The sequence below is a fragment of the Podarcis muralis genome, chromosome 1 (assembly GCF_964188315.1).
Source record: "Podarcis muralis chromosome 1, rPodMur119.hap1.1, whole genome shotgun sequence".
Classification (NCBI taxonomy): domain Eukaryota; kingdom Metazoa; phylum Chordata; class Lepidosauria; order Squamata; family Lacertidae; genus Podarcis; species Podarcis muralis.
In genome coordinates, this window is record NC_135655.1 from 52,401,090 (window position 1) to 52,427,545 (window position 26,456).

At 45.3% G+C, this 26,456-nt stretch overlaps 1 protein-coding gene across 5 annotated transcripts in view; it reads right to left on the reverse strand.

The window, feature by feature from the left end:
* Positions 1–306: 306 nt before the first annotated feature.
* The window catches only part of CD82 (CD82 molecule), a 69,284-nt gene continuing 43,134 nt past the window's right edge, over positions 307–26,456 (reverse strand). For all 5 annotated transcript variants that reach the window (XM_077928975.1, XM_077928966.1, XM_077928968.1 and 2 more), the window contains 7 exons: positions 22,600–22,672; positions 20,582–20,706; positions 18,323–18,397; positions 9,554–9,661; positions 6,300–6,488; positions 5,148–5,231; positions 307–3,746 (listed from right to left, as the gene is read on the reverse strand). In XM_077928975.1, coding sequence (XP_077785101.1) covers positions 3,669–3,746; positions 5,148–5,231; positions 6,300–6,488; positions 9,554–9,661; positions 18,323–18,397; positions 20,582–20,706; positions 22,600–22,672 — 732 coding nt within the window. In that variant the 3' untranslated portion in view covers positions 307–3,668. The remainder of the gene's footprint in view (positions 3,747–5,147; positions 5,232–6,299; positions 6,489–9,553; positions 9,662–18,322; positions 18,398–20,581; positions 20,707–22,599; positions 22,673–26,456) is intronic.

Below are 26,456 nucleotides of genomic sequence, written 5' to 3' on the forward strand. Positions count from 1 at the left end.
GAAGGTTCTAATAAAAGACACAGTAGCCCTGCATAGTGTTTTGCCCTCCACACTACACAGGGTGGTATTGCAATTGCATTTAAACAGGGGAGAAATTAACCAGCAATAAGGTCCTAGGGGTGGAAAGAGAGAGAAGAAAGACAACACAGAATTTTATGAAGATTTGGATGGAGACTTCAAAAGGTGAGAGAACAATGAATGGTGATTTCCAAAGTAATAGCCACTGTGGAAGCAACTTTAGAATTCTTTGTTGCCATGTCCTTAAGAAGCAAACAACACTAAAATGTGAATAAGTCACTTCTCCAATTTTTAAACCTCTCAGGAGCAAACTTGCTGTCGGAGAAAGGAATGGAGAAGTGGGGAGGGAATGAGATTCTCAACTATTTTTGCCTACTGCTATGCCCCCTCCTAGTAATTAAAAAAAGGAGGAGGAAGAGGACATGCATAAGCCCTTAATCATCCATGTTTGTCCTAACATGGATCTATAGCGAGCATTAGCTAATCACAGACTACAACTTTCAAACAGCGTCATCTTGTCACACACAAAATTGGGTTTACTTAAGAGGACATCTCAACTCCTTTGTCATGCACCTTTATGCACCATTAAAATCTTGCACTTTTCCATATTCAGTTTGGGTGTTTACCCTCTTTGTCTAAACTGACACTGTTCAGGTATTAGCTGTAAGGTCTAGCACCCTCCTCCGCACTCCAAGAACAATTACAGTACAGAAGCTGTACCTCAGGAGCAGGAAATATCCCATTTCTGGACTCTTAACCCCTAGGAAGGCTTATTTACCAAATAAGTGCCCGTGGCACTTAAAAATTCAGTGGGGAGTGTGTAAAGAACAGCAATTCTTAGGAAAGGGCAGAGAAAGTACACCAATTGATAGTCTAAACTAGGATAGTCTAAACTAAACACAAGTTAACATGCATCCAAGTGAACAAATTCCATGCCAAGAACAAGACAATTGAGGAAGGGCTGCTGTCTTATACAGTAGTATATTTTCATACAGCACCAGCACCCCCTAGTGGATAGGAAATGGTATTAGTAAACACATGCTAAAGATTACTGGTTGACAGTTATGTAGGAGTAAGGTGACCAGACTGCTCATGCTTATTATCCAAGGATTTTGGTAACAAGCATTTCCACCATTATCAAATGCAATCCTATGTCTTGTGCCGTTTGAATGATTAGCGTTCTGCAATTCCTAACAAGCCCATTGTTCAAAAATGTACTTAATACAGTGGTACCTTGGGTTAAGTACTTAATTCGTTCCAGAGGTCCGTTCTTAACCTGAAACTGTTCTTAACCTGAAGCACCACTTTAGCTAATGGGGCCTCCTGCTGCTGCCGCACCGCCGGAGCACGATTTCTGTTCTCATCCTGAAGCAAAGTTCTTAACCTGAAGCACTATTTCTGGGTTAGCGAAGTCTGTAACCTGAAGCGTGTGTAACCCAAGGTACCACTGTATATGAACTACACACACACACACATACGAGTTCTGTTTGTGAAATGAAAACTAATCAGCATAATCAATGTTGACACTCGCTATTCTACAGTACAGATCCCCGTTCTTCTCTTAGCACCCTAAACATATTTAAGGCCACTTCAATAGAATGTTACACAAAGACAAGACACCTTTTTTTTAAGCAAATCTTTTTATTACTGAAATACCCACCCATTACTTGTTTAAATCTGTACATGCATTTCTTCCATTTGGAAGAGGTTTCTAAAAACAAAAGGAGAAATCCAGAAGGGGCTCAGCTTTCCTTCCGCTCAGCGCTGAATCCGAGAGAAGAACCATAGCACAAACAGCTTATCAATTGAAGCGGCTTATCAATCGAAGCACAAGAGGTGAATATAAAACCTAGCTTTACAATCAATTCCAAAAAAAAGGGGGGGAGGGAAAAGGAAAGACCAGGCTGGAGGTGAGAAGAGCAAAAACAATCACTCCCAGGGAAATCCCTTTTGCAAGCTTTGTTTGCTTTTAAATGAGGAAGGGACTCAACATGGGGCAGGCAGATTCCTTGATGCTGCTCTTCCTGCACTTAACTCTACCCTCAAAACAAAACAAATTATTAATAGCTTTTTCTTGGATTTGTCACCACCAGTCATTATTTAAGAACTAAGGGCAAATGTTTTCTGGGGTGCATGGAGATATGAGAGGCTCTTCTCAGCTTTGGGACTTGTACTTTAGACCACCTCAAGCCTGTTAAAAAATCTCCACGCAGGGCAATCGTTCATGCCTTCTTGTAGACTCTCCGCTCCACAAGTCTTCCTGTGCTAGGACGCGCCCTGCTGGCCTGTGCATTCAAGGAGATTAAGGACTCTCAGCATATGAAAAAAAAGAAGAGAGGAAATCCTTTGTCCAAATTTGAAAGTTTACATTAAGTGCCATCTTAGTGCTAAAATGGAAGCCTTCCATGCAACAGTCAGTGGGTGTCGTGTGGCTCAGGAGCAATCACTTAACCTGGATGAGACTACCACCTGCCCCTCTATTTTCCACAGGCCTTACCGGAGTTTTGTTGTCTCCAAAGCAAGGGATTCCCCTCATGCATTGCCCTCCCTGCTCTCAGTCCTGGAGCAGAATCTAATATGGCTGTTGGGTACAAAACATATTTCCCAGTGAAACACCGAGACAGAGGCTTCCTGCTGCAATGAGTCTCTGAATTAAAGATGGCACCCAAACAGAGATTTAGTTTAACAGGAAGGAGTCGCTACACAAGCTAAGGGTCAGAGCAAATGCTCCACTGCCACCACTGGTATGAAAAAGCCATCGATCCTAGATATTCTTTTACCACAGCACATTATTACGCATCACCTCTAAAAAAAGTTGGCAACCAAAGAACATATTCCAGTGAGCCTGCGCAAACTCACGTATGCTATAGGGTGTGGTCTCTAAAGTGCCTCCAAGCTAACCAGATTCAGAAAGGAAGAAGAGTGTGGCAGAGAAGATAAGGTTTGTTTTGTTTTGTACAAAAATCAAATCTCCCAAGTCAACACCCCTGTAACTACTAGCTGGTGACATCATAAGACTGGGCCTGGGCCACTCCTCCATCAGATTGAAGTCACTGAAGATGGTGCAGTAAGTGAAAAGGGAACATGTCTTGTGGGGGGGGGGGGACTATAGCAGAACTATGCAAAACTATTCAAGAGACACAATTCAACAGATCTGAGGAAGTGAGTTTAAGGAAGGCCAGGGTGTCAGTTAGAGAAAGGATTATCCTTTCTACTGCATGTATTTCTTTAGGAGAGAACCCCAAACCACCAACAACAGCTAAAGCCCCCAAAAGTTCTTCCTAATACACAAAGCAATGGTAGCAGACAGCTGCAAAAGAAAAAGGAGCATTTTACGCTTAGTCACAAGGGGTCAGAAGTGGATAATAACAAAGAAGAGGCTGTCTAGCGTGCTGCTGGCAGTAAAAGGTGCAGGGCATCACACGAGCGGAGGAAGACTTTAAATTGGCCAGCTTCGTAGAAAAACAGTCAAGAGATAGGAGGGGCTGCCCAAGCCCCTGATCCCTCAGAGAATTCATAGCCGCGGTGCAGCCTAATTGATCCATAGCAATGCTGGATGCCACAGGAGGAATGGTAAGTGATGAAGACAGTCTGGGTACGAGGAAGGAAAAGCCCCGTTAGCTCCGGGACAGCTCTTGAGGCCAGCAGTCTCAGTACTTGGGCACTTTGGTGTAGTCTTCAGTGTGTATGTTCTTGCAGAGGCAGATTGAGAGAATCATCCCCAGGAGCTACAAAGAGTAAGCAAAAAATGAAGCTGGTCAAAGAGATGGTTGGTTCCAAGCACCCTAGGCCTGGAGGATCCCTGTGCTAATTCCCATTTCCCCGCCCTGTGAGGTAGGTTTGGCTGAGAGAGGCAGCTGCTGGCCAGAGGAGCTTCATGGCTGAGTGGGGATTTCAACCCTGGTCATCCACAGACCAGTCCAATACTGCACTCACTGTACCACACCGGACATTGTTTTATCTTTTGTTTGTTGCCTCGGCCCACTTTCAAGAGGAAAGACAAGCTATACATTTAACGAATAAGATAAAAATAATTGGTAGCCTCCCCCCCTTTCTTTATTCATTAAAAAAAACCACACTTTTATTGTTAAGCTGAGCACTGCAATAAAGTGAAACTGGGCAAGAAAGCCTCTTAGCGTTGCAGGTTCAGTTCATAAGTAGCAGATGTCAGGCTTCAGGGAATCAGTTTCCTCCCCCATGGCAGTAGATAAGCAGAACAAAGGAAAAGGAGTCTTCTTACAGGTTACAAACTTTAATAATCACAGCAAGAGAACAAAGAACACATCTACTAATAATGGCGGTGCTCCCAATTAAGGAGCCCACCCCCTTCTGTCCCTATTAATCTACGTCACTTCTATGTCTCGTAATCTGAGCTTGCACCCTCTGTGCTTTCTGTTCTGCCACTTTCTGGGCTCTTCTCAACTTTGGGGAGGGTGGTGGAGGAATGCTGTCCAGAGACTGTGAATCTGTTAACCTTCTCTCTTCCCATGTTTCCTCTCCTAGCTGTTCCCCAACCAGTATTTCCCAGCTTCTGCCTTCTGAACTATGCCCCTCTGCAAACCACTGTTCCAAATATACACTGTCCTTACACTGGGAAGATTCAGGAGCAGGGGGAGGGGGAGCAGGAGGCTCCCACCATTCCTCCTCAGTGCAGCCCTCCTCAGCACGGTCCCTGACAGCATACTCCATTAATTAGGCAAGGCTAGATTTTTTTTGCATCTAATTGCAGTACTGGCTGTTTTGGCAAGACCCCTGCATGAGAGAAAACAAAGGCAGAGTAAGCAACGCAGTCTTAAAAGTGTTAACTTCCAGCAAGTGTTTTGGGTAAGAAATGGCAAAGGAGTTGTCAGCACGAGACAACAGTCTCATGCCACATTACAGTCCAGACTCTGCACACGCTTACACTGCTCTGAGATGGTGAAGCATCTACAACTCAGAAGCCACCACAACTGCATAGCACTGTAATGATGGGGCCAGATGAGCAATGTTGGTGTGTGGAGCTCACACACCTTGTGTCCCTTGCTTCTAAGTACAAGATCCATCCATCCAGGATGCATTCTATAAAACAGTGTGTGTGTGTGTGTGTGTGTGTGTGTGTGTGTGTGTGTCGGGGGGGGGGGGAATCTTACCTCAATGACAGCAACCCCTGCACAGACTCCGAGAATGATGCCAAGATTCTCCTGTAACCAATTCTGCACACCTTCCCGACAGCCCTGGGAGTAAACAAAAGGGTGAGAAAAATGACTTGCCAAGCATTTAATACCATGCAAAAGGATCTTCACTCCCCTTCCCCACTTATTAGCAAGGTGGGGTTAGGTCAATACAGAAAACAGCAATATCTTAGTATTGTGAAACAGCACAGCCTGCACCTTGTTGGCATCTTCCAGCTTACTATCTTTCTTTATGGTCAGGAAAACTCTCATACAGGGGTAGATACACTTTCTTGGCCCAGGGCCACATTTGTTACTATATTCCGTTCCACCTTAACAGATATGTGGAGTTGTTGCATGTCACATGTCTGTTTACATTCCAGCAAAGCTTGCTGGGAACTTCCGTTGTGTGTACAGCTTTTGCTTATGCTGCTTGCTTGGACACGAAGGGGAGAAGACATGTTTTTCCCTTTGTCCTGATGCTGAATAAAATGCCTGTAAATACGCTTTACACAGCCTCTATCTGCCCTTCTGTTGCGAAGAGTTTATTCTGCTGGCTTGTGTGCTCAGCTTCTGAAGGTTTCTGAAGCTTGAGTCACAGTTACATGCTGATCCAAGGATCACTGGAGATCGCCCGGCTGCCGGCCGATAGGCTGGAGCTAGCTGGGGGCCTGCCAATTGCCCCCATTTCCTTGGACAAATCCCAACAACATTCAACCTTGATAAATCCGCTGGGAGCCTCATGCCAGAGGTTGGACTGGCCAAACCTGGGTGTGACCACCCTGGACACCCGCATGAAAACAAACAGAGGCACACACACACACCCCTCCCTTCCTCAGCTGATGTACATGGATCAGTTGGGGGAGAAGGACTACTGCACGCTCTCCACTCAAATGATCAACCTGACAACAGGGGAGGCAGCAACTGCCTCTTCATCCACGCACCTACTTAAAAAACTATTTCTTTTTCTTTTCTTTTTTCCTTTCTGGTGCTGCCACCAAATTGGTCGGGTGTTGGGTGGCCAGGAAAAATTGCTTGAGGTGGCAGATCAGGCCCCTAAACTGAGGCTTAGCTACACCTGCTCTAATACAAGCTCCTGCAATGGGATTCCATTAAGTTAGACACACTCACCTGCTTTCTAACAGGCCAGTCCTCAACCGTTGTGGTGTTGGAAACAGTACCCAAAGAGCAGAAGCCTGTTTCTGAGAGGGAGTTAGTCGAGTCATTGCCGCAAGAGCAAGGGTAGGATGTCTGGTTTCCGTCCTGGAGGAACGTGTTGTTTTTCCAATTTTCTGGTGCAGCCCAGCCACAGCAAGACAGCTGCCATTGAAGAAAGAAATCACTGTATCTTAAAAGTAGGGGAGGAATTCGATTCCGTCCACACGGAAGCCAAATCTATCAAATTCAAACTCTAAAACAATCTGAGAACCAAAACACAGCCACCTTCAAAATTCACACTGCATTTTGTTATGCGGTTCTCCAAGCGAACAATGTTTACAGGAATGCATATAGGGGACAGTGCACATAATAAGGAATCTATTGGTAAAAATAACATATACGTAAATGTAGTATATTAGGAGAAACTGCTTGCAAAAATGTGTGCATTGGTCCGGAATGAAAGGAGAAAAGCACACTAAAATACTGAAGAATTTTCATGAGGATTTTTTAAAAATATTGCAAATTGCTGCAGAAATTTAATTTAATGAATTTAAGATTGTAAAAATGAGAAACAGACACAAGCTGAATAAACCCATGTTGTCTTCTGCAGCCTCTCGCACATCAGTTCATAGAACATTGCAATCCCAGAATTAATTCTGCTCTCACGCCTCTGGATCCAACCCAGAGTTCTGAATTTTCAGAGTGCTAGTAATTTCAATATAAGGCAATAGCTCAGCTCCATGCGTACATGCCGCCTCAAACCAGAATGCCAAGTGTTAAGACAGCAGGTCACCAGAAGATGGCGCTTGTCACCTACTCTCTCCTCACCACCAACAAATTAAACAAGCCCAGCTGAGGAGAAGGGGGAGGAAGATATTAAAAGCAAACTACTATCAGACAGACAAATCTTAGTTCAGCTTTCCTCAATCCTCCAAATGTGCTGGACTGCAACTCCTCTCAGCCGTGGCCAGCATGCTTGGGGAAGGCTGTCTTAGCCCACAGCCTATTGGCGGGGTGGGGAACCTTTGGCCTTTAAAGGTCAGATTAGTCTCAAGATAAATATCTGAGTCCATCTGTCCCAAATATTTGATTGGAGGTCTTGATTCAGCCAGATTTATTGTGGGGCAGCACCAGCAAGAGAAAGACATTTCTGGTGCAACCAATGGTTTGCCCGAACAAGGAAACAAATCGTAGTATCCTAGGGGAAAAGAAAGCCCAGGGAGCAAATCCTATTCACAATGGCCAAGCCATGATTTGTTGCCTATGTCTATGTCTGAGCTGGGACTTAAATCTGCAGAGCCAAATGGGGTTCTGAATGTTTAGTTGCAGTGGAGGGTGTGGGGTGTGTGTGTGTATATATATATATGTGTGTGTGTGTTTGTGTGTATGCGCAACATGGAAAACAGTTGCGCTGTTTGTTGTTATGACTATGTGCATGAAGTTTCAGAGCCAGTATATTACTGAGCACCTAGATTTAACAAAAGAGAGCCACAAGTTCAAAAACTTTTGCTCAGTTTTTCATATTCTTGCTCCGTTCTTTGTATAAGACACCGAAGGCTCACTCGTAGCTCAATGAGCATGGAAGCACTTACCCAGAACACACACACGAGAGTGAAGGCTGTAGGGTGAGCAGAAAGGAGGCAACCTCTATGTGAACCTAGCCGTTTGTTCCAATGCAATGCTTATATAAAGCCTTAAGAACTTTAGCCTACTGACCTGTCTGCCACAATGCTCCAAGCCAGGCTGGCACAACTTGTGACCTACCAGGTCTGCCAACTGCAGCTCACTAACCAAGTATGATAACCCAAACGCATCCTGTTTTTCTTTTTTGCTGTTTCCCACCAGCCACGCATTGCGTTCTGCCTGCCAGGGCCTGAAAGCACACAGAGAGGTACCAAACATCTGGCAGATCTTACAATGCATGGCAGGCGAGCCAATTTCAGCCTGGCAAATCCCGAGTCGTGCAAGCCTGATGTATGCAAAGCGTTTGCCAAGAAACACACACCAGATGGAAGTCAGAAGGGTTTGGGCCTTCTTGTCCCCAAAGCAAGAGGTTTAGCTATTTATATAATATTTGAAAAAAGAAAAGAGTTTCAAGATTCCTGAAAGGATTTGCTTTAAAATAACACACACACAAAAACACACACACACACTTGTACCTCCACTGCATCTAGAAATATTCCTTGGAATTAAATCACATACCAGGAAAGTTCTGTCTTCAGCAACACACACACACACACACACACACACACACACACACACTTCACATGTGTGTCACTTAATATTGATCTGGGGACAACACACGCCAGTCAGCTGGAGGCGTAGGACCACCACTGAGCTGAGAGGGGGTGCAGATTGCTGCCATCGTTTGCAAACCCAAGGTGGCTCAAAGTGAGTCATTATGAGTATGCAAACCATGACAGTCACACGTTCAATAGTCATAGCTTCATGCAGCCACAGGTTTCTGGGGCTGGAAGCTCAGTGGCATGTGGTCCAAAGCAAAGCCAAAGCTTGCTTGTTCATTGTGTGAGGCAACACTTGATTTGTTGAACAAACCACGGTTAAAACCAGGGCTTTTTTCCCCAGCTTGAACTCACTGGAACTCAGTTCCGGCACCTCTCGGGTGGGTGCCATTGCCATTATAAGAGAACAGGAGAGGCATTCATGGTGAGTGCCTGCACCTCTTTTTCTAGAAAAATAGCACTGGTTAAAATAAACCATGGCTTCGTGTTCCATGCAAACACCTCTCTCTCCCTCACCCCCCCCCCAGCCCATGTAAAATAACTCCTGAGTGAAGTGGCTCTTGCTTGTGCCTTTCCATAAGCTCATAGCAGTAAAGAAAGGTGAGCAAATAAGAGTGCAATGAGGCTACTGCCTCCAGTATAGCTATAATCAAGCTATAATAATGTTGCATCTGCCCGTTCTCAGGTGGCCACCCTTCTGCACATCCCCCAGAGGGGCCACACGGAGAATATGGTAGGGAGTGTGCCCCTATGGTAGGGAATGAACCCCAAAGGGCTCCCTCCTCCAACTTTTTGCTGTTTGCTGCCTTCAAACAGCACTGTTTATGCCTTCAAACAGCACTGTTTATGAATTAATTTGTGTCCAAATCCCTAGTGGCCGGACAACAGTATCTCTGCAGAGACTGCCAATAACAGCTTCCTCACAGCACCGAATATTAGCCAGCCTTTCCCCCTTGTCTGGTCAACTCTTGCATGACCACTCACCTGCAACTGGACATAGTCCCACGCATTCTCAAGGGTCCTATTCTTGTCGTCATAGGGATTGTAATTCTGAATGAGGTTGCCAGCAATCATATCCAGTTCTTTCCTGAGCTGATGAATAAAAAAAAAAAAAGAGGGGGGGTTAAGTATTGATCACTCACTCTTTGTCCAACAGATTTCAAAAAGTCATTTAGCCCATGTTGAACACATGCAGGTTACCATACAGTATTAAAGGTAAAGGTAAAGGATCGCTGAACAGTTACGTCCAGTCAAAGGCAACTATGGGGTTGTGGCGCTCATCTTGCTTCAGGCTGAGAGAGCCGGCGTTTGTCCACAGACAGCTTTCTGGGTCACATGGCCAGCATGACTAAACAGCTTATGGCGCAACGGGACACTGTGACGGAAGCCAGAGTGCACGGAAATGCTGTTTACCTTCCTGCCACGGAGGTACCACAGTGGTACCTCGAAAGCACTGGTGTGCTTTCGAACTTCTAGGTTGGCAGGAGCTGGGGCAGAGCAACGGGAGCTCACCCAGTCGCACAGATTTGAACCGCCAACCTTCCGATCGGCAAGCCCAAGAGGCTCAATGGTTTAGACCACAGCGTCACCCATGTCCCTCATACAGTATTAAAAAGGTAAAGGTACCCCTGCCCGTATGGGCCAGTCTTGACAGACTCTAGGGTTGTGCGCTCATCTCACTCTATAGGCCGGGAGCCAGCGCTGTCCGCAGACACTTCCGGGTCACGTGGCCAGCGTGACAAGCTGCATCTGGCGAGCCAGCGCAGCACACGGAACGCTGTTTACCTTCCCGCTGGTAAGCGGTCCCTATTTATCTACTTGCACCCAGGGGTGCTTTCGAACTGCTAGGTTGGCAGGCGCTGGGACCGAACGACAGGAGTGCACCCCGCCACGGGGATTCGAACCGCCAACCATGCGATCGGCAAGTCCTAGGCGCTGAGGTTTTACCCACAGCGCCACCCGTGTCCCCATACAGTATTAGGTTCAGTTAAAAGGCACAACCAATTTATAAAGCTGCAACCTTTCTAAACATGTAGTGAATACACACACACACACAGTTCAGAGCTTCATAAGAAGCAAGGATGTATGGTTTATGGATGGACTGGCTAAGTCCCTAGATCATCTCCTCTTCAGACAAATCATCATTTTCTGAAGGGTGGGCACCATACTGGGTCAAGCAACTACAAACATCCTCCCCCTCCCCACTCCTGCTTCCTTTCCTGAGGGAAGGCTCTGTAGAGAGAGTGGTCAGTTGGCTGCCTCAGCTTGAAAACATCTTGAACATCTTCCGCTCAACTCTCATTTTTTGCACTCCACCTCTCACCCCCTCCCCACTTCCGGGGCTCCCCACCCTTGGTTTATGCCATAAGAATCATAGCTACAGGAGACCAGTTCAAGTCAGGATCCTCCCAGAGGATGTTAACTCAAAATTACCGTATTAGTGGTGGGAATGTGAGGAGATTCAGCCATTCTGAAGCTGGGTTTTTTCAACGAGAGCAGCTATTTAACAGTATTTGCCTCCATAGCCCTTCTTTCTTTAGAGAAAAATGTCAGTTTTCTTGCAACTTAAGAAAACCTAATGCTTATGTTACTATTGTCAGCCAAACTGGCAAATCAAAACTTCCTATGTGGGAGGCAGGATTTACTAATATATGGAACATTGCTTTATCTGAACGCCTGGTCTGGAGCAAAGCCAAATGAGACAGTTTTGAGGCACACTGGTACCCATATTTTTATTATATAAATAGGGAGAGTCATAGAAGTACCGCTCCCATGACTCACTCCTCATTGCGGTTGGGCTATATAAATTCATCTTAAAAATGTGGTCATATGTAACTGTATCTCTTTATTTTGTTTTTACATTGAATATGCTCTGTGTATGGTTTTGTTGTTGTTTGTATGGTTATGTGCAAGTTTGTACATATTTCTGTAAGTCAATAAAAATAGATAGATGATGATGGTAGATGAATGGCAGATAGATAGATGATAGATAGATAGATGATAGATGATAGATGATAGATAGATAGATAGATAGATAGATAGATAGATAGATAGATGATAGATGATAGATAGGTGATAGATAGATAGATAGATAGATAGACAGATAGATAGATAGATAGATGATAGATAGATAGATAGATGGATGGATGGATAGATATAGATATAGATATAGATATAGATATAGATATAGATATAGATATAGATATAGATATAGATAGATAGATAGATGATAGATAGATATAGATAGATTAGATAGATAGATAGATAGATAGATGATAGATAGATAGATGATAGATAGATGATAGATAGATAGATGATAGATAGATAGAGATAGATAGATAGATAGATGATAGATGATAGATAGATAGATAGATAGATAGATAGATAGATGATAGATAGATAGATAGAGATAGATAGATAGATAGATAGATAGATAGATAGATAGATAGATAGATAGATATGATCAATAGATGTGTATTAGTGAACCTCCAGATTTGCAAATGAAGCAAATTTCCTCTGATGGCAATGCAACTGGGTCACAGGTTCCCCCCCCCCCCCCCAAATCTGATTACTGTGCCTGTCTAGGCCAGTAAAGCGGGAGATCTCTCTGACTGCAGCTTACACCAGTTCATGAGCTCACTTAAGCGGGGTGGCCCAGTTACTGCGCTAAACCACACTGCCAGCCTGTCCCTGTCAAGCTATTTTAAATAAAGCTCCTCTTCCGAATTCTGCAAGCACAAAGTACCCAGCACTCGACTGTACAAGCTCGAGAGTGTCACGCTGGGGACAAAGCTGGCACTTGAAGCATTCGTAATGGGCTTTCAGAACTAGGTCAAATTTCCACAGGGCAGCCAGTCAAATAGATCTCCATATGGCAGCTCAGCCCCAATGAAGCTCGCACTCTCCTCAGACATACAACCGAGCAAGGCTGTTCTCGGTGGTGGCTGCATACAGACTGCCTCCGAGCAAAGCCGCTCCGAAGGAGGCTGCATCTGCTCATATATTCCTCCTGGCCATGCAGTCAGATGGAAGAGAATCATACAATCACTCCCAGCTGACGTCTGGCCCTCTGTTACTCAGTTTACATGGCCAAGCTCTCTGCCTCTCGCGCCAGCTCCTCCCAGGGAGGAAAGGAGGGATGAGCAGCAAACAACTTGACCTGGTTCCTGCCGCTAATGCAATTGGTCCTGGTTGCCTTTGTCCTAAGTCATAGATGGCACGAAGGCAAGGAGCCTGTCCCTCCCCTCTGCTGTGTTAAAAAGAGAAGGCCACTTTTACATGCTACAGACTCAAAATGTGGAAAACCAAAAAGGTCCGAGTTTCAAGATTGTCAGTGGCAAGTGATGCTTTCCCACCCAAAGGATGTGGGCATGGTGCACTGTACCCTTTGCCTAGGTGTGGCCTCACCAGACCTTAGCCCCAGAATCAGTTTTTAGTGTCATGTGTGAATGAGATTAGAAATGCATGGATTAGTCCAATGTCCATGTAGGTGTACTGTGCTTTTTCCTTGTCATGCAACTACAGTCTGTAGCTCCCAATCCCCTCTCCATTCCTGGTTAAGTAGATGACATGACTTCCAAATGCATTCAGCCTTTTCCTCTCCAAAAAAGAACAGGCCACATAGGAATTCAATGTCTTCCCTGCAATTCCCCCAAATAACACAGTAACACACACACACACACACACACACACACACACACACACACACCAAGCATATCTTTTGCACTAGTTGCTTCTGTGTGTGATACAGTATAAAACATTTATTTTTTAAAAAAGAAAATAACATTCACCTCTTGTTAAAAATAGCCTGGATATTAAATCAGGTTATTAGCATGTTGAGCCCACACTTAATCTGTTAAAAAAATGAATCCACAGCCACCTAACAAAACACAAGGATGTTCCACCTGAACAGTGGCTTGGTGTGTTGCATCACTGAGCTTCATGTCCGCAGGTTCCCCTCTTCCCTCCATTTGCATATTTGCAATTTCCCCTGCGACAAGATGTCACAGCAAGAAATGTGCATGACATCTCAGGGTTTTGTGTGTGTCACCCTCAGCAGGATACTATTCAGAGGATAGCTTTGAAAGAGTGAAGGGCCACAAGTGTGGATCTGTGTGGGATGTGGAGCAAAGAAATGAGACGCGAGGGAACAGAAACCAAAAAGGAGAGGAAAGCACAAACCTAATCCCGAGAGCAGAGCGGGAACACCTGACTGGTCCAATGGCACAAAGAACACAGTCATGCTAACGGTGTATATTGTAACCCTAAAAAAGGGTACCTGCTTGTCACAGGAGGGTGATCTTGGTCAAGAATATACAGGAAGGGACAGCAACCGAGAGCAAGCCCTTCCTTCTAGTACAGAGTTTCTACAGGGTACTGCCAACAGCTGGAGGTTTTGGAAGAAGAAGTTAGCCAGCTTTTCTTTGGCCCGTTTGTGTCACTGAATCATTGGGGAGGACTCCTGAGGCACGAGCCCAGCAAGTGTCAAGTAGGTGAAGCACAAGCTCACATCCCGAGCTATGTATGGTACAGGCGTCTGGGTTACTGTCTGGCAGCCCCAGTTATGAGATCAGAATAGAATAGAATAGAATAGAATAGAATAGAATAGATTCTTTATTGTCATTACACAAGTGCAACATTGCACAAGTGCAACGAAATTGGATGCCATCCCTTAAAAACAACAAAAGCAAAACAACAACAACAACCAAACAAACCACATTCCAGCCACACCCACACCAACACCCATCAAACTCCCAGGTCACACTATCGAGTTACAGCATTCAAAAAGGCCACAGCTCTTGGATAGAAACTGTTTTTCAGTCTATTTGTCCTTGACTTGATGTTTCTATATCTCCTGCCAGAAGGCAGTAGTGCAAACAGACTGTGTCCCGGGTGAGATGAATCCTGCAGGATGTTGTTTGCTTTCCTAAGACAACGGGAACCGTACAGTTCTTCCAAAGATGGGAGAGGATGACCAATAATCCTTTGGGCTGTGGTTATGACCTTCTGGAGCACCTTCCTCTCCCTAGCTGTACAACTGGAGAACCAAGCACAAATACAGTATGTAAGAATGCTCTCTATGGAGCCTCGGTAGAAGGACACCAGCAGTCTCTCACTCAGATTGTTCTTCTTTAAAAGTCTGAGGAAATAAATTCTTTGCTGGGCCTTCTTCACCAGAGCAGTGGTATTTGCGCTCCAAGTCATGCCCTGATCGATAGTTACTCCCAAAAACCTGAATTCCGCCACCCTCTCCACCCGTTCCCCGTCTGGCAGCCCCAGTTATGAGATCAGACAGGAACAATGAAATGTTTCACAATTTCCCCTTGATGAGAGTTTGCATACATACCATGGAAAAGCACGAGAGGTCAAAAGTTTCCATTTAATACTACCTCACTGACTACAAGTCAGATTCCAGAAACAGAGGCTCTTCCACCCTCAGTTTCTGCCTAAGTGGGCTCCCAATAATTTCCATATAGTGCACATTAAATGCAGACATGCATTTTAATATCATGCCTTGCTTGGCCCAAAGTAAATGAGAATTGAGGGGAAAGTATCTTTGAGAAGAGGCAAGGCAAAGGAAGGGCTGATCTAAGACATTTTGCTACCTGAGGCAAAGATGGCACCCTGTCCCCATTCATTGACCGAAGCCAGTTGTATGGACAGAGAGTCACACTTCAACATAGGCGGTGAGACAGCATCCTCCAATGCACCTGAGGACAGTGGGCCAACATAAGATGTGCAGACCATGTGGTACACCCAGTTCTGTCCTTCTTGCCCCTATAATCTGCCTCAGTCAGTCTAATGGGGTAGCCAACATGGCGTCCCATCTTCCCTGGCCATGGCTCATGTTTGCTGGAGCTAATAGGAACTGAAGTCCAACATCATCTGGACTGAAAGTGAGATCATGAGAGCATCCTTGCTGGATGAGACAAAAGGCCCATGTTGTTCAACCTTCTCACATCATGCTGTGACTAACCAGATGCCTATGAGAAGCCTGGAAGAAGGACCCAAGTGCAACAGGAATTCCTGACAGGAGCAGCGTGTACTGGGTAGGCCTGGTTTACTTCCAGATAACCTGCTTATTGAGCCCATAAGACCTTGCTTTTATCCTCCCCAACACTTGCCAGGGCATTTTCTTGCCACTTTCCTTCCAGGAAAAAGTCTGAGGAGAGAAAGAGCGCTTGTTGCACAAGAGCTCCAAATCCACTTTCAACTGCAAAACCTGAATTTGCTGTTATTCAACTGAATCCCACCTGCAAAATTGCACTGGTAGTTTCACGGCCCCAGGACACATATGAAAGCTAAAATTTAACCAAAAGCAAGTTCTCCTTTGCACAAAACGAAACACTCAGCTATGCATTATTGTGACTCAGACCACTGGATGAGAGAGGGGGAAGACGGAGGCCTGCCGGCTTTGCCTCCTGGCAGCCAGATTCTAGCTGGAAGTAGGCCCACCTTTATCAAACAACATGAGGGGAGAGGAGACTGGTGTGCCAGACTCTTCCTGCCAAGAAGAGTTCTGTGATGTTTCCAAAGATGCCTCCCCACCATTATGAAGCAGAAGAAAAATGAGGCTTCAGGACCAACCTCTGTTGCTAGAGCAACCCTGCAGCAACTTCTCCACATAGAGGCCTCCATCTTTATAATGTGGAGGAAAATATGACAAGCCAAACCCAAAACATCTACAGCATCAAAGGGAGAAAAATATCTCAGAAAACCAGACTTTGAGGGAACAAAAAAACCCTCAGTCAAAGACTGGTAGCAGCAGAAGAGTTCTGGAGAAAAAATTGCTGGAGCTTCATGGAATAACATGCCTCAAGAAGGAAGGAGGTGGCTATTGCAATCTTTATACATTATACCTAGCCAGGGGTCTTTTTCTTTGGCATCAGGGAAAATGTCTCTTGCAGACTTTTTCTCTTAGCGCAACAGCAACCTCAGCTAAAGTGAAAGAGGTTGCAGGAGACGAGATCCTGAATATTGTTGTTGAGCTAGTTATGCAATTTTAACTGGCTATTTTACAATGTAAAACAGCCAGTTAAAAGCACAGAACAGGTTCAACCACTGCAGGAGATCATAAAAAGGTCACAGAAGAGACATTTTTAAAAATTCCATACAAACAGAAAAGGCTTTACTCCATCCGGTTTGACACTAACTGTAGGAAGGGGCTCAAGCATGTCAATTTGGCAATTATGTAAAGCCAAATTTTACATAATTTTTACCACCCTGCTTCAGACCCACACTATACAAAGGAAATGTCCCAGTTCTCATACCAAGGATGGCTGTTTGAGCCCACTTTCTCTTTCACACACACGCCACAACCCAGAAAAGTTCTAGTCAGTCCACATGCTGCATTTATATAATCAGTATTGGCCTATTCTGCTTTGGTTCCAAAGCTAAAACAGTGCTGGTCCTTTTGGTAAACTATATACTAGAATTACATCTTTGTCTCAAAATACAGCTCAGAAATAAACACAGCTGCAGGTGTGAAGTGGAAGCCTACCCACATGCCACAATGAAATAAATAATGCCATGTCTGGGCAACCCTACCCTTTCAGAATTTTATTATGGTTATTCATTAAATTTATTTACCATTCCTATAATCTGAAGATCACAGGCCGGTTCACAGTATTAAAAACACAAAATAGATAAGAATTTAGTTTTTGGAGGCCACAAGTGGTAGCTCTAGGACACTAAAATAGCAACGAAACCAGGAGTGCATGACAGCTGGCAAATAGGGACTGTTCCAGGTTTATAGACACCGTTGGAACACATGCACCTAAGAGGAAGCACTCAAGCGGGGAAGTGGTTAGGGTAACTTTCTCCCAGCTGCTATTTCGTTTTTAACTAGGCTATGGACCAGGAACTTGTGGCCCTCCAGATGTTGCTGGATTAGAACTAACATAAACTCTGACCATTGGCCATGGTATCTGGAGTGGATGGGAGTTTGTATTCAATCACCAGCACAGGATCAGAGCTCCTCTACCCCCAAATTAAATCATGCCAGTTTTATTTACATTGGTTCTCACCCAGATTCTAAAAAAATGTGCCACCACTTCTGAGGCAGGAGGCCACTACTGAGCACCAAGTCTGCATGGCATAATATGTCAGCAGGGAATAAGGGCTTAGAATTTCCCAGCCTTCTAAAAAAATCCCCCAAAGTAGACTGCACCCCAGTTTTAGGAGTTGCCCTTTGAGCAATTCATTTATTATCTAGACTCTTCACTAACCAAATTATGTTAACAGTGAAAAGCAAATTCAACACAAACCATCCTATACCCCTAAAATATGAAGTAAATGCTATGGGTTGTATCCAGTGCTGACTTGCACACTCTCCTCCAGTTCCCTAGATCTGCCACCAAGGAGGAAGAAAGGTGAAGTCCATGGTGCTAGCAGAAGTCCACTAGGGACTTCTGTCCCATACGGGGATGAAACCTGCAATTTTGGCGTTATCAGCACCATGCTCTAACCAACTGAGCTATCCAGGCGTATGTTTTGTTTAGCTCGACCTCATGATATTGTATGTGTGGGAACACAACAATGAAGAGAAATATTTTGAAAGGAAATGTGACCTCAGGGGCATTTGCCCAAGGACTAGCTCTTAAATCTACAAGAGCTAGATTTAAGAATTTTCCCAGAGAGGAATGGCAAATCTAAGTTCTGCATCAGAAACCAGGAGCATATGGTGAAAGCACAGGGTACAAAAGCGCAGTTTCCATGGAAGAAAGCAGGTGGGAGAGGAAAGGAGTCACTTACTCTATCCCGCTGGAGGTAGATGAGCACGCCAGCAGCTATCTGGGCTATGAGGATCAGCAACAGGCAGGTGAAGTACTGAAAAAAAGAAATAGCACAACATCACTTGGTGTTTGGCATGGCCATTACTATAGACAGCAACCTCAGGAAAAGCTCTTCAGGGGACAGCCTATGGAACAGAGTCAGGCCTAAGAAGAATGAGTTTTTGAGATAGCCTGTTTTCTTTTTAGGAGTGCATACAGTTATTTCCCATGCAACACAGCCAATAAAAACATTTCCCCCCATTTTTGCCTACTCTTCAAGTGCAATAAGCTCATAAATTGGCTCCTTCCAGGTGTTCCAACAAGAACTTGGCCCAGATGTACACAGGGTAGTTGCCCAAATTGGAAGCAGTTCAAGAGTCTCCCCCTACCGGCCTGGTACTCATTGTCGCATAGCTCAAAAGCTTCGCCCAATATATGGGAGTATCACTTTTTATGATGCAAAAAAAGAAAGACAGGTCAGCTGCCAGGCTGAGTACTGCATACAAAGGACAACAGATGTCGAGACAACTTTTGGGGCTCACAGCATCCCAGATGATTCCGAAAGGTCTCATGTAACACTTGGATTTCATGATACATATGAGAATCAAAAATAAATGTTAGAATTCAATAATAGACTATTACAGAAACTTCATTTGTCTAAGCCCTGTTCTGCGGGCTCTCCCGTCCCCCACTTCCAGAGCCAACTGAGAAGCATGGGAGGGGGCAGAATCACAGTAGGGGGGAAGCCCCACTGCACAGCGAAAGTCCTTGCACAGAGCTTCCACTGACAAGGCTTCTTGGGTTAATCCCACCCATAATTTTCCTCACCTACAGGGGAGAAAAGCTCCCATAATGGCAAGTGCAAACTGAAACCTGGGGTGATACATAATATTTATACACACATATGTATACACACAAATTATTTCAAATCCATGCATCTCTCTCTCTCTCTCTCACTCCAATATTCACAAACCTGGTCATACCTATTTTTAACCTATTAGCAACTGTCAGAGCTGCCCCAGGTCCCAGCTCACAGAGGACCAACGCCAGTCCGATGTTATATTAAATAGTCTTTATCAAAGTTCCGTTTCTCATTTACAGCCACGGCGCACAGCTCTACGTCTTAAACCCTAGACCGCCAAAGCTCCATCTGAGTCTCCTCCCCCCAGACACCAGTTTAAGACCCTAGCCTTGCTCCACCTCTTCCTCTGCTCCCTCTTCCTCTGGGTCCGCCTGTCCGCCGGGGTTTTCCCCTTTCTGGATTCTTCTGACGCTGAGTCCCCCGAATCTTCCCCCTCCCTCCGGCGGGCTTTAGGACCTGGTTCCCAATCTGGGCTTCCTGCTGTCCCGCGCGCCTGTACATTTGAACTTGGCGCGCGCGCCCAGCCTGCCACCTTCCTTCTGACCGTTATACTGCTCCTGTCGCTGCTCCCCTCTTCGGGGACGCTAGCTGGGCCTGACTCCTCCTCCCTGCTTGCCGGAGGAGACGCTGACTCTGACCTATGGGACTCTTCCCCCCCACTACGCTCTGGTGGGGAAGCTGGCCCTGATTTCCAGCTACTGATTTGGGAGTCTCCGCTGGCCCCCTGCTTCTGGTGTGTCCCCCCTGGGACCCCCCTTGCCCTGGCCACCGGCGCTCCCTTCTGGGAATCTTCTGATTCACTGGAGAGGCTCATGGAATCTCTCGGGTCACTGTCATTCTGCCCTCCGCTGCCCTCAGATTCCTCCCCCTCGCTCTCCATTTCCTCTCTCCCCTGTGCCTCTGTTCCTGAGCCGCTGACAGCAACCCAATATAACTCCATCATCATATGTCCTTATTTAGATTAATTATAGGTTACTGATTTATTTTTAAAAGAAACCACCACCTTATCCAACAAAATAGCAACATGATAATCAACTGAAGGAGCTAGCAATCACTATTACTTATCTGAAAAAGGCTTTGCATGGACATCGAAGAAACATAACAGGCATCAGGTTGTGTTTTCCCTGGGAAAGCATTATATCATCAGGACAGGACAGCCAAAAAGACTGAAGTTGCTACCTGGTTAACTTTGGAGGCCCTTCTCTAGATGCCTCAGTTTTCTGTGAAGCCAGGAATGTCTCGCTTAGAATTCCGAAGTACTGTACTTCTCTATCAACTGTAGTCGATATTCCTGCATGCCTTGGTCTCTAGTTCAACTGCAGCCCTCAGGCAGTACCAGCAAGTCACTTAAAGTAGCATTTATCTCTTTCCACTCACCAGACCCAAGAGACAGCGGATCTCATTGACTGCTCCAATGCAGCCCAGGAACCCCATCAACATGGTCACGGCACCGACTCCAATGAGAATGTACGCCCCAATCTTCAGCGACGACGATGAGGTCTCTGTGGAAACCAGAAGAGAAAAGGACACAAAGTGAAGGAGGATTCTTTTAACATTGGTTAGCTCCAGAAAAACAAGACTGCTCAGAGCCACATGCGCTTCAGAGAGCTAAGAACTTCAGGCCTAGATAATCAAAGGCCATGTGAAGGTTGCTTGTGATGGAGGGATCTACAAATAGGCAGTCAGAGAAGTGAAGTGGGGCGATGAAAGAGAGAAGGCTGCATAATAGGAATTGATGACTAAGCAAGCAAGAGGAGCACAAAAGAAGACTTTATCCTGTCTCCGTTCACTCTACTCCCAGAGCCTAGTTAGCTGCTCCCAAAAGGTTCCTCTGAGACAACTGCTAAGTTGCAAGGTAGAATTGGCCTTTGAAGGATGCACATCTTCTAATATGCAGCCACCAAACCCCAGTTATCCCCCCCTAACCCAGTTCAGCAAACACCCTTAAAAAGGTAAGGAAAGGGAACTGCTTCCTTGCCAAACAGTAGTGCTGGTGGCATTAATATTAGCTTACTGGGTAGGGTGTGAGAGAGTTTGCATGTTGCATATTACTGTGGGATCACAAGACACTTCCACTGATGGTTATGCAAAACTTCTCACATGGGGCAGTGACAACTAACTCATTTGATGGACCCAACCTGGCTGCCTTTCCAAATGTACAGGGCAGGGGTTGTCAATGGTGTGCCCTTCAGATGTTTCCGGACTCCAATTCCAATCAGCCCCAGTCAGCATGGTCACTGGCCAGGGACGCTGGAAGCTGTAGTCCAAAAAACATCTAGAGGGCTACACCTTGGTGAACGCTGGTATAGATAGGCACTGAGACAAAGCCTTGGAAAAAGAGACTGTAGCAGAAAGGCACAGCCTGGGCTCAGTCCACAGCCTGCAGCACGTCTTGGATTTTGGAGGAAAGCTCCTCAAACCTTGTTGGCAAAAGGCTCACAGTTTATATTCCCTCTTGCGCCATCTTTTTCCTCGTTTCTGGGAAAAAGGCCAGATAAGCACAAGGGGGGGGGGGGGAGGCCTCTCTGGCAATGGATTGGAATGCCCTGCTGTGTAAAGTTCCTTCCCAGACTTTGTTAAGGTTACCAAAGCAAAAATAAAAAATAAAAAGAGGGGGGAAAGGGCTTCATCTGGGATCTCAAGGAAGGAAGCAGAAAAATACTGCCTACATGCAGTGAGATTACAAGCAAGAAAGGAACAGGGCTGGGGCAGGAAAGGAGCCCATATACAGAATACTTCAAGTCGTTGGCAAGCAAAACCAGTCCATAGGCTCAGTGTGGGCAAAACTCCTTTTGAGCTGCTCAGTTCATACAGCTATTAGTTTTGGTTCTAGACCACAGGGAGAAAACTAGGTCACAAGGCAAAGCCTTGACTGCTTCTGCAGTCTAAAAATGGCTGCAAGCATTTGTTTTAAAAAAGGGGGGGGGGGACTTGGTTTAAAACACACTTTTCAGCATAGCCCTGTCTTGTTATTTCTCCCTTGTGAGTAACACTGTAGCACTGACCCAGATAAAGAACATGGAAAGTGGAAATAGCATGCACAACTGCACAGGGAGTTTTTTTTTAAGGAAATGCATTAGCTTGGCAGTTCCCCTTTACCAAATCTGTCCCTCAGACTTTTGCTGAGGTGAACCAAAGTTACCAAGCCTTGGAGAACTTTAAGGCTAATGCTTTCTGTCTGACCTGACATAGCCTTCCAAGAAAGAAAAGGCTGATTAGCAATAGAAAGCGCTTCTAAATCTAGCAGGAAGCCACCTTTGCTTTGGACTATGATCTGAAGGGGGGCTGCTGTTCAGATGGGCTTCCCTTTACAATTTAGTAAGCACAACACGGTGTTCTCTCTTGACAGATAAACACCCAAGGAACAAAGGCAAAGATAAGAAAAGCAGTCTTACGCAAAACTGAAATGAAGCTATTCTTGTCAACCAAAATCCATATTCCGAAGCCCAGGATCACAGCACCCAAGATCTGGAAAACAAGTTTTGGTTACTGAAAACAGATTGTACAAAAGGTGTTTTTCTTATGCTACTTTTACACTAGAAGAGTCTTCAAAAGCACCTTATGCAATAGCACAAGCTCCCTCTAGTACAAACCTATTTTTCTGAAAGGGTCACATTGATGCTTCTAGGAGCAAAGTACAAAGATAAAATCCATCCCAGCTGGCCCTAGTATTTAAGCTAACACGTTTTACCCACTTCTGTTTTTCTGGGTATTTCCGCCTATCCATTACTGAAATATTATCTACCTCCAACTTACAGTAGTTTCCAGCTAGATATAAGTAATTCAGGAGCCTTCAGCTATGTGAAGCTGTCAATCAAACTAAAGCAGTGGTGGGGAATCTGTGGCTCTCCAGATGTTGATGGGCTCATCATCTGTCACCACTGGTCATGCTGGCTGGGGCTGGTAGGAATTGGAGTCCAACATCTGGAGAGCCAGGTCCCCCACCATCAAACAGCAGTTCTTTTAAGTCCCCCATTTCTGAACAGTGTTAAGAGTCCTGCCAGCACACAGCAGATTCGCTCATAGTGTATATGTTAGGCACGAGTTGTCTAGAACAAAGAATGGTCTACTTAAAACAAAGCACCAAGCATCTCTGCTACAGTTAATTTAGAACAAAAAGCAAGTTATTGGTATTGTATAGCCTGGTTTGTTTGTTTTTATTTTGCTTTGTCATCACAAGTCAAGCAAAGTGGAAAGACAAAAGAGCTAAACTAAGCAGTCTTCAAAACACCGCTTCAATGGTTTTTATTTATTTCATAAAATTCATAAAAGCTATCTAAAAAAGGATGGCTCGAAAGCTAGCAACCTGGACATCATTCCCACTGAAGTGGTTAACCTGCCTAAGGTTTATTGCTTCAAACTGACTGTGGGGTCTGACAAGATTGAATGTTTGTCCATACCAAAAAGTAAACTACAATCACTCCGCATAGGGAGCTAAATGTCAGGGAGAAGGCTAGGCTAAAACACAGTTGGAGAGGAGCACTTAATCATGCAGGCCTCCACATGAAGTATGAAGCAGTAGGTCCCAGAGACAGCTGCTTTTAAAAAGGCAGAATAATTGGAAGGTAGCTTGCCATACCACTCAGGTTAAGGTGTCTTATAACATCTATTTCTGCTGCTAACGTGCCACCAAGACCCCTGTTAGCATGCCTGTAGCGAAGAGCACAATAGGACCAGTGTGTCTTGGCATAAGCAGAAAGAATACAAGGAAACAGCTGAATAAGGGCTTGTATCAGACCTTTTTCTTTTTTTTACATCTGATCACACTTTAATAAAGAAACAGGAAGCCTGTTCTGCTGTGCATCCTCCTGTGATAAACACGCAGGCTAAAAATTTGCCTACAAACCAGAATTAAGTGAAGCCACGAGTCGTGCAACAGTCATATGGCAGCAAAACCTAAGGCACAGAGCCATCAGTTGGCAAGAGAGCTGCAAACACGTCGCAGTCCAACAGTGTTCCGTCAGTGGGAGCCAACTGGCAGCCCTCATCCTCGGATGAGAATGGGACAATAATCCCAGGGCCATAATGCAGATTTGATCTAGCAAATCACAAAATCAACCTGGGGCAAGAAGGATAGGTCTAGAAAATCTCTGCAGACACCTCTGCCCAGGCTGAATTCAAATGATCAGGGCAGGGACTTGCCTTTCCCCAAGTTCTACAACAAGGAGTAGGAAACCTCAGGCCCAGGGGGCAAATGCACCCTTTCAAGACCTTCTATTTGGCCCTCAAGACTCTTATTTATTGTCTTTATAGCCCACCTTTTTCTTCAAGGCTAGCCTGAAAGGCAGTGGCTGGCCCAAGATCACTCAGTTGCATGGCCGAGTAAGGATTCGAAAGCTGGTCTCCCAGATCCTAGTCCCAAGCTCTAGCCATTACACCACACTGGCTGTCTAGCCAGGCTATATTCCCACTCTGCTATCTCCAGACCACATCTATTACCAGCCCTGCTTTTGCCCTGGCTAGAAGTGCTTTTGCCTGGCTGGAATACCTCTTGCTTGCCTGGGTGGAGGACAGAGAGGGGTGGCTGGAGAAACGAGTCAGCAGTACAGAGATAAAATTTTCGTTGTTTGCTCTGCTCAGGTCAGACTCTGGCCCTGCGCAACATTGGTGTGTGGGTCCCAGAAGGTTAAAGGTAAAGGTAAAGGGACCCCTGACCATTAGGTCCAGTTGTGGCCGACTCTGGGGTTGTGGCGCTCATCTCACTTTATTGGCCGAGGGAGCCGGAGTACGGCTTCCGGGTCATGTGGCCAGCATGACTAAGCCACTTCTGGCGAACCAGAACAGCATATGGAAATGCCGTTTACCTTCCCGCCAGAGCGGTACCTATTTATCTACTTGCACTTTGATGTGCTTTCAAACTGCTAGGTTGGCAGGAGCAGGGACCGAACAACGGGAGCTCACCCTGTCGTGGGGATTCGAACCGCCGACCTTCTAATCGGCAAGTCCTAGGCTCTGTGGTTTAACCCACAGCACCACAGGAAATATGGAGTGGAAAAGGTCCCCCGCCCCCCTGCTCTGCAACTAGAACATCCAGATATTTTTTATTACACAATGAAACTTTCACAGACAGGACTTCTGTGTGTTACAGGTTGCTTCCCACCTGGTCAGCAGTAAAGGAAAACAAGCGCATGCCGAACGCTTTATACTTAACAATTAAGTGAGACTTCCATGGCACACTTGAATATAAATAGCTCCTATAGTAAACATTGAAGAACAAAATAATCTAACAGTACACAGCATGCAGACCTATTTGCTGGCTAGAGGCCAGTAATTCAAAACCTCCTCCAGAACTTTAGAGTGTTTTGAGAATAATCTGGTACACAGGATGTTTATTATACCCGCTTATGTGAAACAGACTGTATTCTGTCAGGGCCTCGCATCAGTCATGAAAGGATCATTAACATTGTCAGCAGAAATGCGGAATTTTCTCCCACTGCCTCCATGTTGTTGCTACAAAATACAGAAAGCCAGACAAACTGGAAAAGTGATGGTTCCATTCAAAAAACTGCCAGTATAGTTCACCTGCCTCCAAGGGAGGTGTGGAGAAGATGAGATCTCTGTGAAGTTAGCTCACAGTGACAAGGTGGCATTGGCAAAATGGGCTCCCCTTGCTATAGTAAACACAGGGAGAAGCCATGGGATAAAACCAACCTGCTCATACTTAAAATTTAGTTCTCTTTGCCAATAAGACATTGCAGCAGCAGTCTTGCTTTCCCTCCTGTATTATCTTAGCTCTGGCAAGTGAATTATGACCACCAGGTAGCAGCTGTTTACATAGTGAATAGTTTTCTGTGGAGCAGATCTCCATGCAGTGCAAGCTCCTCCTAGGAAAAAACTTATTCCAAAGGGAGAGCTTGTGCCAGCACTGGTAAAAACAGAAAGCTTATTAGGGAACCATGTGGGCATCCTATTACAAAAGCCACCAAGTTTTATACATGTGAGAATAGCCTAACCTTGTTTGGCCTGCCATTTATGCACAGGTTGAACTTTAGGTTCCCAAAGGTTCAGATGCCATGGAACTGCAGAAAAAGCAGCTCTTTCCCCTGAGGCAAAAGGTAGCGGAAACAAAGGAGGGTTGGAGGAGTCTTGAAGAACAGATGCTTCCTGTCACCTGTGGCCTTGCCAGAGGAAGTCCAGAAAAGTCTACTGGGAGAGAATTCCAACCATCTACCCCTCTGAGCGCCATTTGCTTCAGCCAGCCGTCTCCCTCGAGAGACTTTCCACTTCTTTCTGTGCAAAATGTGGGAAAATA